At 32.5% G+C, this 14968-nt stretch overlaps 1 protein-coding gene across 2 annotated transcripts in view; it reads right to left on the reverse strand.

The window, feature by feature from the left end:
- STPG2 (sperm tail PG-rich repeat containing 2) overlaps positions 1 to 14968 on the reverse strand; it is a 596947-nt gene that overhangs the window by 283369 nt on the left and 298610 nt on the right. For both annotated transcript variants that reach the window (XM_078445122.2, XM_060654598.3), the window contains one exon: positions 5166 to 5281. In XM_078445122.2, the coding sequence (XP_078301248.2) occupies positions 5166 to 5281 (116 nt within the window). The remainder of the gene's footprint in view (positions 1 to 5165; positions 5282 to 14968) is intronic.

A 14968-nucleotide genomic window follows, 5' to 3' on the forward strand; every position in this document is an offset into this window, starting at 1 on the left:
ATACATTCAAAAAAACCCACATTTGACAAAATCCAACATCCTTTCATGATAAAAACTCTCAACAAATTGGGTATCGACTGAACGTACCTCAATATAATAAAGAGTATATGTGGCAGGCTCACAGTTAATATCCTAATCAATAATAAAAAGTTAAAAGCTTTCTTGCTAAAATCAAGAACAAGATAAGGGTGTCACTCTACCCACACCTATTTAACAGTACTGGAAGTCCTATCAAGATCAATCAGGCAAGAAAAAGTAATAAATGTTACCCAAATTGGAAAGGAAGCAGTAAAATTATGTTTGCAGATGATATAATCTTATATATAGAAAGTCCTAAAGATGCCACAAATAAACTGTTAGAAATAATAAATTAACTCAGTAAAGTTACAGGATACAAAATGAACATACAAAAATCAGTTATGTTTTTATACACTAACAACAAACTATCACAAAAATACCATTTGTAATAGCATAAAAAGTAATAAAATACTTAGGAATAATGTAACCAAGGAGTTTAAAGATCTGTACATGGAAAATTATGACAATGATGTAAAAACTTGAAGAAGATACAAACAAATAGCAAGATATCCCATGTTTATGAATTGGAAAAATTAATAATGTTTAAATGTGTATTATACCTAAAGTGATCTATTGATTCAATGTAATCCTTATCAAATCCCAAAGGCATTTTTCACAAAATAGAAAAATTAGTCCTTAAATTTGCATGGAACCATGGAAGACCCCAAGTAGCCAAAGAAATCCTGAAAAAGAACAACAAAGCTAGAGGCATCACATTTCCTAATTTCAAAAGATATTACAAAGCTATAGTAATCAGAACAGTATGGTTATAGTATACAAACAGACATATAGACAAAGGCAACAGAAAAGCGAGCCCAGAAATGAACTTTTGCATATATGATCAACTAATACTTGATAAAGACACCAACAACACTTAATGGGGAAAGGATACTGTCTTCCAATAAATGTTTTAGGAAAACTGGATAGGTACATACAAAAGAATGAAATTGCAACCATATCTTACCCTACTCACACACACACAAAAATGAAGACTTAAATCTAACACCTAAAACCATGAAACTTCTAAATCATAGGGAAGATGCTCTCTGACACTAGTCTTTGCAATGGTTCTTTTAGATATGACACCACATGTAACCAAAATAAACTAGTGGAACTATATCAAACTGAAGAGCTTCTTTACAGGAGAAGAAACAATAGAAAAATGAAAAGGCAATTAATGGAATGGGAGAAAATATGTGCAAACCATCTATCTAATAAGTGGATAATATAAAAAATATATAAGGAACTCATACAACTCAATAGAAAAAAAAAAGTTGAGTAAAAAATGGGCAGAGGACTTGAATACACATTTTTCCAAAAAAGATATACAAATGGTGAACAAGTAGAAAAGGTGCTCAACAATCCCCCCTATCAGGGAAATGCAAATCAAAACCACAATGAGATATCACCTCACATCCCTTAGAATGGCTAACATCAAAAAGACAAGAGATAACAAATGTTGGTAAAGATGTGGATAAAAGGGAACTAATGTGCACTGTTGGTGGGGGTATAATTTGGTACAGCCTTATGGAAAAGAGTATGGACATTCCTCAAAAACTAAAAATCGAACTACCATATCTAGCAATTCCACTTCTGGGTATAGATCTGAAGGAAATGGATTACTACTTTGAAGAGACATCTGTACTCCACTGTCTCTATGGCATCATTCACAGTAGTCAGGCCATAGGACAACCCAAGTATCTATCAAAGGAAGAACAGATAAAGTTGTGGTTTGTATGCATAACAATGAAATATTATTCCACCATTAAAAAAAAAGAAGGAAATCCTGCCATTTCTGAAAACATGGATAGACCCTGAAAGCATTATGTTAAGTGTAATAAGTCAGACAGAGAAAGATAAATACTGTATGTTCTCACTTACATGTGGAATCATAAACAGCTGAACTGATTGAGATAGAGTAAAATGATGGTTGCCAGGGGCTTGGTGGGGGGGAGAGGGGAATAGAAGACATAGAAAGAAATTGGGCAAAAGGTATAAACCTTCTATTAAAAAATGAAAAAAATTCTGGAGAGCTTATATACTGCATGGTGTATACTATAGTTAACAATACAGTATGATTACTTGAAGGCTGCTAAGAGAGTAAATCTTAACCATAATCATCACACACACAAAAATGGTAACTACGTGAGGTAATGGCATCATTTATTGCCACCTCATTGTGGCCATCATTTATAATACATACATATGTCAATTATATATGAACAAAGCAGAAAATAATATGAAAAATACTTGTATTATTAAATTTCAATTAATTTCAGTAGAATTTGCTTTTTTAAAGAGAGGTATATTTAAATTTTTCTGTAATATTTAAATGAAGGATTTTTTAAAAGTTAAATTTATTGAAGTTTCTTCTATCCTATTTTAAAATATTCTCATATAACTGTCAATTTTAAATTCCAGAAAATAATGTGTTGCTTCATGTAAACCTTAAAAATGTTCGTGTTTACTGAGAAGACTTACTCAACGAGAGAACATTAATCAGTCAATAAAACTTGCTATTTTGAAAGGGCATTTACATATTCTTCTCACTAAACTAAGTTAATAAGTATGTCTTTATTCATGGATAAAGATTAGTGATCTAATCATGGGAAGAAAATCTTAGAATTATCCATTTTGTTTATTTATACAATAAGCATTTATTAATATGCTCCTATATGCCAGATTCTGTGGTTGAAGCCCTAATAATATAAAAGTAAATAAGTGTCACTCTTATAGAGTTCAGAATCTGCTACTGGGAGTTCTTGATTGAAGCCATAAGTGAGTTATTGTGGATTAACAAACCATTTAAAATTGTATACACGTTTTTTTACATGAACATACGTGCACAATTTTCCCCTTTAAGGTCCCTAGCTTTCATTATATCTTTAAAAGGATCAGTGACAGTGAACCAATAAATATCAACAACTAGAAGGAGTAAAAATGACACAGATTAGTTTGTAATTGAAATATAGTGAGTAATGTTCCAATGACAATTCTGACCTCACCCCCATCCAAAAAATAAGTACATAAAATAGAGAGAGAACACTAATTGTGCCTGGGACACTCAGGAGACTGTTTAAACAAGAATAAAAATAGTAAGCAGACTTTGCAAATATGGCTGTGTAACTTAAGAGAGCTATTGTAATAGATATTATTGTTATAGTACCACCTATATTGGATAGGTTAGATCCAGTGTGAACATGTGACACTGAAAACCTATAACTAATGATGGCACAAATCATACACATTTAAGTGTTTTTTTAAATATAACATAATATTGCAATCTTAAAACAATGTTATAAATTTCTAAAATCATCTTTTTCTGTAAAAAATAAAAGTAAAATATTTAGGCAAACATGTTCTCAAGAGTTACCAACTGAAATTTATTAAAGTCAATAGAGAAAGAAAGAAGTACCAAGTTAAAAACTAAGAGCAAATAATAATAAATGGACCTATAATTTACTGGTCTATCAGATTAAAAATAACTTTTCCTTTAAAGAAGGAAAACTTTGAAAGAAAATTACTTTTTCAAAAAACTTTTCAACTATTAAAGAAAACAATAGGAAGACAAAAAAATATTATACACTCCGTTCTCAACAGAAAAGTTACCCTGAAGTGCAGTATGTGTGTGTGTATATATATATATACATATATATACATTCAAACAATACCTGAATAAACATCATTATCAAACCCATAAATGTTTTCATTTGGCATAGAAAATACTATGAAGAAGTATAAATATAATTTATAAAATCTTAATGAAAGAAAAAGAAAGATTTTTAAATACTAGAAAGATTAGTAGATACATTTTCTATGATAAATGCATCACAAAATAAAAGGGTATCATTACATTTACTGACATTATTATTTGTAAATACCACTAAAATCAGTTTTAAAAAGTAGGGGAAAAGGATTCAGCTAAAGATTTAATATGATAATATATCAAACTATGAACAGCTATACCATCTAACTTATCAAGACTGATAGCTTACTGATCAACACTTACTTTAAGACCCTTTCTCACTGTGCCTAATAACCCAAAGTAAACAAGTCATAAACTTTGCCCAATCCCAGCCAGTTTCCCGTTTGTAAGACCTGTCTTACATCACAGAGCTCAGGTCCTAAAACACCAGAAGTCCTTTGATTTGCATCTCCTAAAACACTATTAAGACTGCTTAGCAGATTCTCCCTTTCCAAAGTAAATAGAATTAGCATTCTTAATCAGTAGAAATTAGCAGTGGTCTTCTGGGGGAATCAACAGCCAACAAATAAAATAACAACTCTTTTATTGTTCATTTTCTTTTCTTTTTCTTTTTTTTCCCTGATGTTGCATTATGAATCTGCTTTGACAGAATGCCTAAAAATTATTTAGATCATGACATTTTAAATAAGCAGAAAGCATACATTCAATAAAAGTGAACTTGTCATTAACTAACCCAAAAAACAACATTCACTATGGTTTGGCCTGAGTATTAACTCTTAAATTACTTGCTATAAGCCACTATAAAATATTTCACTTTTAATAGTGAGTAGAGTACAAATGGGGGACCTATTCATCCTAGAGTGGGAATTAAGGCCAATCGTGAACACAATTTTTAAAACTTGAAGGTTTACTTAAGCATTCTTCTTGTAATCAGAAGGCCCACAGCTTAAGAGTCCTTTATTTATTATGAATCTAGACTACAGCATCTATACTTATTTAAAAAAGATAAAAGATCCAAACCTGATTTTACTGGAGCAACAGGGCTATCTTCTGAGCCTTCTAATAAATCCATGATTGCAATAAATATTTGGAAATTTCCATTTGTGTATGTAAACAACTAAGTCTTTAAGTTTCAGGGATGTAAAAAATTATATATATAACAGTGCTTAGTGGACATTTATAGATAAATTGACAAATAATTCTTAATTCAGTCTTTAAAAACTGTCAGACTGTATTTTTAAAAATGCCTCCTTAGAAGATTTTAATAGCTAGTAATATGAATAAAACATATGTAAAGGACTTTAATGTAGACATTTTCAGTACTTTCTGGAAATTATTCTATTCTTTTGTTACTGATAAAAGAAAATTATCATTGACAAACCTCATATGTAGCTGGACCAGGAGTAATCTCTTTGGAATCTTTAAAACGCTTTGATGCCTTAACAAATAAGGGTATGGAGCAAGATTTCCTTAAAACAGGATTGTATGCTGCAGGTCCTAAAAGAAAACAAGTATAGAAAATAATAAAATATTTTAAAATTATTGATTTGGGTCATATAATTACTATTCTTAGATTCATGCTCTTAATATGTAATTTTAGCATCAAACAATCTTGGACTCATTCTTTTTGAATGCTTAAAATCATTCAGTTTAGGGCTTTGAAATATAATAAGCACAAAAAAGTGATATTTGCTTATCTAATAATTAAATGTAATATAGAAGTATTTTCCCAAAAAAGCAAATAGTACTCCCTCAAGATAAATATACATCATGAAAAAAAAATACCCAACTTCTTTATTTTCTAAAAATGCATCCATATGCTCAGTGAAGATATAGGGCTTGAAGTGCATTTGGAAATATGAATAAGACTCAAAGAAGCAAAAAGGTAGTTTAACAGCATTCTGGGCACTAAACATGATGGAAGCCAAGATACAAAGACAGAATTCACATGAAACAATTAGATATAATAAACAGACTGGTTGAATGGAATAGGGCCTAATCCTAAATGAGAATTTTGTACTAGAGCCAATAGGTTTCAGACTGTATTACAAAGTGTCCCAGAATTCCAGAGAAGTGCCTAGGGAACACTGTATAGGTGAAGTCCAAGTAGAAGGAGGCTGAATTATTTTCATTCAAAACATCTCTAGATTTACTTTTCTTTGTTTGGGTCTCAGGTTAAAAAAAAAAAATTAACTAAAATTGTCTAATATATATATTTTTAAATAAGCATTTGGAAACTACTTCCACAGGTAGTGGATAGCTCTTGAAGGCTTTAGACTAAAGGAGATTCATAAAGAAAGAGGTAGTTTAAGAAATAAACTTCAGGGGCGCCTGGGTGGCTCAGTCGGTTGGGCGGCCGACTTCGGCTCAGGTCATGATCTTGCGGTCCGTGGGTTCGAGCCCCGTGTCGGGCTCTGTGCTGACAGCTCAGAGCCTGGAGCCCGTTTCAGATTCTGTGTCTCCCTCTCTCTGACCCTCCCCCATTCATGCTCTGTCTCTCTCTGTCTCAAAAATAAATAAACATTAAAAAAAAAAAAAAAAAGAAATAAACTTCAGCAGTACTTTATAGGATGGCATGACTTGCTTTGTTTTAAGGACACTAATAAGGAGTTTACTAACATTGGTAAAGGAAAGGAAGAACAACTCCAATATTTTCTAATAGATGCAACAAATATTTAGTATGTTTAGTGGCTGGAAGAAGATAAAAATAAAAAATGGCTAACGAAAAGGCAATACTGTGGGGCACCTAGGTAGCTCAGTCGCTTAAGCATTCAACTCTTGATCTCAGCTCTAGTCATGATCTCACAGTTCATGGTTTTGAGCTCCACATCAGGTTCTCTGCTCTCAATGCAAAGCCCGCTTTGGATCCTCTTTTCATCCCCCTCTCCCTGCTTCTTTCTTTCTCTCTCGCAAAAAAAAAAAAGGCAATACTGTGACAAAAAAAAAAAAAAACACAGTAGAAAGATACCATTGAAGAGGAACATCATGTGTTTGGATTTGAACCAGTTATGTTTGAAAAGATGGCAGGATATCCAATAGAAATGTTCAGAAGACAAGTGAAGGTACACAATTGAAGCTCATGAGAAAGCTGTCCTGGAGAAAAGGAAAGGAGTTATTCACGTAGAGGCAATAGTTGAGGTATCTCTAAATGAAAGAGCGTGGAGAGAGAAAATTAAATAATTGAGGACTGAAACAAGGGGGTGCTGCATATAGGAAAAGAGGAGGAGAATCAAGGAAGGAAATAGTCTAATGAGTAGAATATGGCTAGCACAACATCATAGGGAGAAGTTTTTCTTTTCTCCATCCACATGTTAACCAAAACGTACTGAGTGTCTGCCATTTGTCAAACCTGTATTTCCAGAGAGTGCTAGAGGTCTACTGTATCAAAGTTTTAAGAGGAGACTTCAAAGAGAGGTCCCAGTGGAGCATATAGAAAAGTGGTGATGAATGAAACCAAATTAGAGGGCATTAAAGAGATAATGTGGGGAGAGGAAACAAAAACGTGAGCACCGAATATTATGTTCACTGAACATAAACAATGAAATACATATAAAGATATTAATAGAATACAAAATTAATGCCTCTGTCTCCCTACTATACATGCAACTGAAAAATCACCTACTTTGAAGAATAGATTCCTCCAGATGTTTTCAAATCTAAAATATTTTTAGAATTGACAAATTCATATGAAACATTTTTAAGGCTTTAGCTTCATTAACTAGGACACGTCAAAATTTACGATAAGAGATGACATTTGACTCTAGTTCAATCATTCTAAAGTCAATTCAATTCATAGGATAAATATCCAAAATTATAAAGTCCTTGTGGGAAGCTGGTATGAACTGAATGATTGTGGCCTCCCTGCCCCATTCATACGTTAAAACCCCAATCTCCAATGTGATGGTGTTTGGAGATGAGGCCTTCAGAAAGTAATTAGGTCACAAGAGTGGAGCCCTCATGATAGGATTACTGGTTTTATGAAAAGAGACATGAGAGAATTTATTTTCTCTCTCTGTTTCTGCTGTGTATGCAGATGTCTATCTGCAAACCAGAAGGAAAGCTCTCACTAGGAATGAAATGTCACTTTGGGCATTATGATTTTGGATTTCCCAGACTCCAGCAACTGTGAGAAATAAACTTGTACTATTTAAACTACTCAGTCTATGGTATTTTTTTTATAGCAGTCAGAATTGACTAAGACAGAAGCTAAAGTGTATTGATCTGCCAAAATACAAGTAAAGTGTTGTAGCAAGTGCCATCTTGTATCCATGACTTTGGAATAATAAATTTCTATTCATAGTGCAGAAAAACAATGTACATAGACATACATAATATCTTTAAAAATAGATAAATACAAACTAAACTACACTGGGAAAATGTGTCAGTTACTGCAGTATCAAGAAAAGAACACAAACCTATTATCAGGAACTGGGTGCATGATTCTACAGTCAATTAATTAAAAATTACAACTTTAACCATAAAGATGTATAAAGTTTAATGCAATAGATAAGACTATAAAGCAAACACTGGTTTACTGTTGTATCAGTAAATTTCATTTTCAACTATGAAATGAAATAGTCTATTCCCAGTCCTTACCATCATGCTACAACAACTGATAAATATGTACCTTTATGATTATAACTCATTAAAAGAAAATAAAATATTCAAATGTAGTTTTAGTGGATTTCCTCTTATTGGAATTCCTTTGAGAAGCATTAAGTAAAGTCAAACTCTCAATATGCATCTTACTGCATTTTAGCACTTAGCTTGCTTTAAGCTACAGAGCATTAAAAAAAAGGGGTCTATTTTACTTGATCTTAAAATATATTTCCAATTACATATGTTACTGCTTATATGATACAGGTCAAAGATTTACATTGCTTCACCAGCTCTGATTCATGGCTGGATTATGCAGAAATTATCTTCTATTTATTTATCAAAATGCCACATTTTAATCACAGGTCATGGAAGAAGAAAACTTCTCATTCCAAATCAAACACCTATGAAAAGTCTGCCTGAGTCATGACTATTATATAATGGGAAATTCAAGAGCAGGTGATTCTTATAATTACATATTTTCCAGCCCTATGCCAGCTTAGTCTCTATGAAATGTCAACCAATGCTACAGGGCAAAAATGGGAGAGAACAGGAACAATGAGTAATTTAAAATAAAAATAATTTTGGTACATTAGAGTGGTCTCAGAAATAACTACTTCTATAAATAAAGCTACAAACCTCAGATTAAAAATGGCTGTCTTCATAACAAGCTAAAATTTATAAATCATGTACTCAAATTTGTTTATGAATACTGTCGTTTTTTCACATGAAGCTGAAAGAAACTACTGAAAAGTAAATAATCCATGTGTGAGCATATCTTTAGGAATTAAAAAGCATCTAGGAAACTATTCATTACAATGGACCACATGACTTTAAAATGTCATTTAGAGAGTTTAGTTTTATGGAACACGTTTTCTCATGCTGATTTTATTCTCTAGCTCTACAAATGAAGTAATAGCTAAAACAAGAGATTAGTACACAAGGAACTATTATCATCAATGTCAAAGCCACATTTAGGTACCAAGCTCTTCTCCTGCTTCCTAAGACTCGATTTGATTAAACGGCACTTCAGATTATTACCAAACAACCTGTGGTCTATTAAACTGAGCTTATAGGTGATGAGAAAAAACAGGTATGAGTCTCAATAATGCATAAACTTTTAACCAAAGTTCCATGTATGTTTTACCATCCTGTTAATATCGCTGTCAAAAACAAAATGGGAACTATGTGTTTCAAGAAATAATATCTTGGGGTGCTTGGCTCAGTCGCTTAAGCATCCAACTTTGGCTCAGCCCTGTGTCAGGCTCTGTGCTGACAGCTCAGATCCCGGAGCCTGCTTCAGATTCTGTGTCCCTCTCTCTTTCTCTCTGCCCTTCCCTGGCTCGTGCTCTGTCTGTTTGTCTCTTAAAAATATCTAAATGTTAAAAAAAAAATTTTTAAACAGAAATAAGACCTTAAATACTTAAGAATGATACTCTAAAATTACTATAGAGTATCTAAGAATTATTGCCAATACAGTCCCTAAGAAATGGTCTCTTATAATGAACTACAACCTAAGTAGACTGAGTACTGCCATCAACTGGAGTCTACCTAAATCATCCACCTGTTAAAACATGTGTTCCTAGCACTGAGTAAGCAGTAGGACTGTCACTGTTATGACATGTAAATACAAGATCAGACAGATTTGGATTGACTGAAATATATCTTCAGACAAAAAAGTCTGTTTATCCATGTATCTCTATATGCATTCTTATAAAATTCTTACCAAATGTGCATCCATAAGCCCTATCAAATGAAGTCTTTGAACTGATCCTGTAAAAAATATTTCACTCTCTGATAATGTAAGTACATTATACAAATTTGAATGACTTTCATCAGTCTTGAATATGTAGGTATAATACACTTTCTGTATGAATTATAGGAGCCAACTGGTAGGAAGGATGATAATCTTTCATCTTCTACCACTTTGAGTAGGTGGTATATGAAAATGTAACACATGAGTGATTATTTTTTTTATTTTTTTTTTAATTTTTTTTAAGGTTTTATTTATTTTTGAGACAGAGAGAGACAGAGCATGAACAGGGGAGGGGCAGAGAGAGAGGGAGACACAGAATCGGAAGCAGGCTCCAAGCTCCGAGCCATCAGCCCAGAGCCTGACGCGGGGCTCAAACTCACGGACCGCAAGATCGTGACCTGAGCTGAAGTCGGAGGCTTAACCGACTGAGCCACCCAGGCGCCCCCCATGAGTGATTCTTAATGATAAATGAACAAAGTTATCAAATAATCAATGAAATATAAAGTTATTTTCAAAGTAAATAAAATATCTCACAGCTGCTCCGGCAGAGTAGCAAATTTTCCTTTCATAACTGAATTTTGGTTTTTACATCCCGCTGTTCATATTTAAACATTTGGAGCAGGAATGCCAAGAAAATTATCTAAGCAAAAACATAAAGTCTCAATATGTATTTAAAGTCCCTTTATATCACTATCATTATTTTAACTCTCACTTAAAGCTGAATTAGGAAGGTATTCCCCCAGAGACTGGCACTTATCTCTGTGAATATTATATGTAAAACTCAGGATAATGCTATGTATCTTTGTAAAGTACATTAGGTCATAGATTAAGTGATGAGAAGTTCTTTAAATATAAACATTAAATTTATTTTGAACATTTGATTAATATTAAACAAGCTAAATTCTTTAAGAAAGAAATAATAAATACGTAATGATTTAAAACATTTTAATGGCTAATAATTACCATTTTAAAATGTAACTATTTGACATTTCTTTAACTTACTAAAAATTGTTATATTCTTAAGTTTTTGGATTTGAAACTTTCTCTGAATAGCTCTGCTATGATAAAGCTAGACTCAGAGTTTAGCATTTTCTGAAAGAAGAGCCTACATGATTAATATAGAGACAAGCGAATTAAACAAAGGTTAATATATTCATTGGCACCCTAAATGAAGAAATTTTTGCACCTTAAAACAAAATTATTTTATAGATTAAGTAAAAGATAAAATGGTTCTCATGCTTTGATGCATAAATGTTACATTCACCAAAGATTAAACAAAAACCATTAGGTTAACCATCAAATATCCTAGAAAACTTCTTGCTCCTTTTCCATAAACTTAAATCTATGTCTAGATATAAATCTAGAAAAGATTTTTTTCTTCTCCTTATCAGTGTTGTCTGCTCACTCCGCTCCTGTGATCACAGGATATAATGTACATACTCTCTAATGCTGTTCCTATAACTTCATGGAATAATAATAGCAGGCTAAGAATTCAGCAGAATTCTTCCCTTGCAAACCTTCTCATCAACTACCACTAGTTAATTTTAAACAAGACAAATAACAGGGGGATTGGTTTATCTTAACAGTACTTATGTCCAAACAGTAAATGGTTTCCTCATCTGGCTTCAATGCCCATGACCCACCAGACCTGTTCACAGCCCTTCCCTAGCTTCGGATGTGTTTCTCCTCTGGCCTCTGGCTGAACTTGTTCTATAGCTTGAAATAACAAGACTGAAAAACAAAGAGAATCATATTCAGCACTATATATTTTAAATTAATCTTTTCCAAAGTGTAGTTCATGGACCACAGCCATCAAAATAACCCAGATTAGTGTCAGACTGTAGATTCCCTTAGATTCATAAATCATAAAATCATACTCTCTGAAAGTGGAACCAAGAAAACACAACTTTAACAAAGCCCATTGCTTTAGACCTTTTAACTATAACTTAATATGTTGCTATTAGTAAATATATCTACACATTAACTCTTTTTTCCCTCAAAAAATCTCAAGAATTCGTTATCCAGAGCAAAAACTTTCTGAAATTATGGATGAGACTATCGTTTCTCCAGAATATATCTGAATCTCTTATGCCCAGAGCCTGTTTATGGTAGAGCTTCAGTCAGGGCCTACTGAGCTGAACTAGGCCAAGCCAAAGAAAGAGTCTGTTTATAAGCCAACTAGAATCTACTCCTGAGACTTTAAGCATTCTAATTATTTTCTTTTCATTTTAATTTCTTCTCCAGTAATTGTCTATGGAAAAATGGATACCTTAAAATCCTATTTCTATTTATACTGTGAAAATGACATTTAGATGATATATCACATAAATGTTTGTAAATACATTCAGAATAATCATTGCCTGAGAGATTAGTAGGAGACTGCAGTATTAAGATGGAAAAGAAACTTACTTTATAGTGTATATCCTTCAACACATTATGAATTCGGTTATGGCCATGTCACACTATTTCAATTTGGGGCCAAGTGTGCAAAACTTATCTTTCATGATCATGGAAGATGAAATTCTGTAAAGTGTAAGTATATTCTCATCTCTATTTTAATCTATCATTCTCTGGAATAAATCACAAACCTAAATTTTAATTCAAGATTTCTATACTAGCCATGTGACCTTTATAAATTCTTTAAACCTTTTTAAGTTTCAGTTTCCTCCTTTATAAAAGGGGGTTGAAACGGTCCAGAAAAATTCCTCAAAGCTACACAATAAGTAAGGACACATCATTCAACTGCTTTAAGTCCTTGGGAACCTCCCCCAAAGAAAGGAAAATAAAATTATTTAAATTTTACAGAAAACTGATTTAATAGCTGAGCTATGACGGGCTCTATGATTTTAACAACTCCTTTACTACTTTACGCTCCCTTCTTAATCTTTAGCTGTCTCTAGCACTTGCCAAAAATATCAAAATTGCCAAACAAATATCATCTTAATTAAATGAAGATATGCTTTCACCTGAACATGGTATTTCTCAAACAGGTGAATAAGGTCTAGGAGATGGAACAAATTGAGGTTTCTATGATAAATTTAGAGATTTTTGCTCCTGGATTATTATTCGCATACCACAAGTGGGTGTAATTCTGATTTGCACCTATACTTTTAAACTTATAATAAGTACACACACATTTAAGGAAAACAAAAATATCACAATTCTAAAAATCAAGTTGTCTTCATATATCCACAATCTTGACACTGCTAGTTGCCAAGGATGCCACATACTGCTACTTCCAAAACCTGTTATAAACAATAATTTTTTAAAGATCAAGAGTTAAATGATGTCTTAGAATCAAACAGTCCTCGGTGCCATCTTTTGGTGAAGGCTGCCTCTCTGTGGCAGAATACAATGTGTCATGTTCTCTGAAGGACAATTTTCTCTTATTTTTTTTTAAACCGGTAGAAAAGATCTGTATAATATTCATAAATACATAGATTTAAATACAGTATTCTTACTACATCTTTCAGAATATTCTTGGATTCAGGTTTGGAAAGGTCTTGGACCCTGAGGAACTGCCTCACTCACAAGCATGTAGAACAAGGGATGAAAATAATTATTTATGCAAGTAACAGAAATCAAGTAAAATACAATTGCTCAAATAGAATGGTCATGTTTGCTGTCTTTTTTGAAAGTTAAAGTCATTATTCACTTAAACTGAGTGACCTCTGCTGGTCAGAAAGACATACTTATTAACAGATATCGAGCCTACCAGAAAGCAGCTGTTATCTTAATTTCCTGAAGGAATTCCTTAAAAATACTAAGTGTACCATAAGATGATGCTTCTTACTCACTTAAAGAACAATGATACAGGAACATATCCTATTTCAAACACTGAAAGCCAAGAAGCAAATATCAAGTGGATATCTTTGAAGAGCACTGATTTAATTGTTCTCTCTTCATTAATGACTACTGTTAGTCGTAATGAAAGTAGGCTTAAAAGACCTTCTTATTATATTTAGGAAGGACATATGTTCTACAATGAATTTTTTTAAGACTTGGTACTTTTAACCATATGATAAGTGAAAAAATTAGCATGTGTGCATTTTTTTAACAGAAAGGAACAAAATATGTCTCAATCACAAGCATGCAACTTGTTATACCTCAAAAATAAAGGATTTACTTAATTAAGCAATATTATCACAGAAGTGACATATACCTTATCTAGAATGGAACATACTCCCTCATCAGAAACAGTAAAAACTAATTAGAAGAAGATACCCAGAAGGCCATAGTAAACATTTCAATAACCAATATCAAGCTGCTTTGTTGTTTTCATTCAAGGCATAGGTATACCAAAAAGCACCACTGAGAAAAAACTCTGCAGATTCTTTTTTTTACATTTTAATGGAGGTCTAAACCTTTGGCATGAAGTATACCAATAAAAGCGCCAAAGAAAGTTGCCTGAAAAAAATTTTAGTCAAGAAAATTATTATAATTCCTCATTGCTAATTATTGTAATATCTCATTCCCCTCTTCTTCTTTTTTTTAATCTGTTTAACAATGTCCAGAGGGAGAAAAAGAAACATATTTGGTCTCTGCCTCTGCAAATACTGAAATCTATTTATATGCAAATAAGCTATCCATTATTAGTATGAGAAGAGACTTGTGCATAAAGGGAGAAATAAATTATCACTAGAAACCATTAATGAAATCTATTTCAAAACATAACATTTTACAAGAGCCCTCATTCATGTAATATTTGTTTAAGCCTCGAGGGGAAATAGTGAGTTCTACACTTAGATGAAACCTGATACTATATTATTTCCCATGCCAATTTGTTTTGTAAAATGCATTTATTCTTTCCCTAGAAATGACTTGATAATTGT

The sequence above is a fragment of the Panthera onca genome, chromosome B1 (genome assembly GCF_046562875.1).
Source record: "Panthera onca isolate mPanOnc1 chromosome B1, mPanOnc1 haplotype 2, whole genome shotgun sequence".
Classification (NCBI taxonomy): domain Eukaryota; kingdom Metazoa; phylum Chordata; class Mammalia; order Carnivora; family Felidae; genus Panthera; species Panthera onca.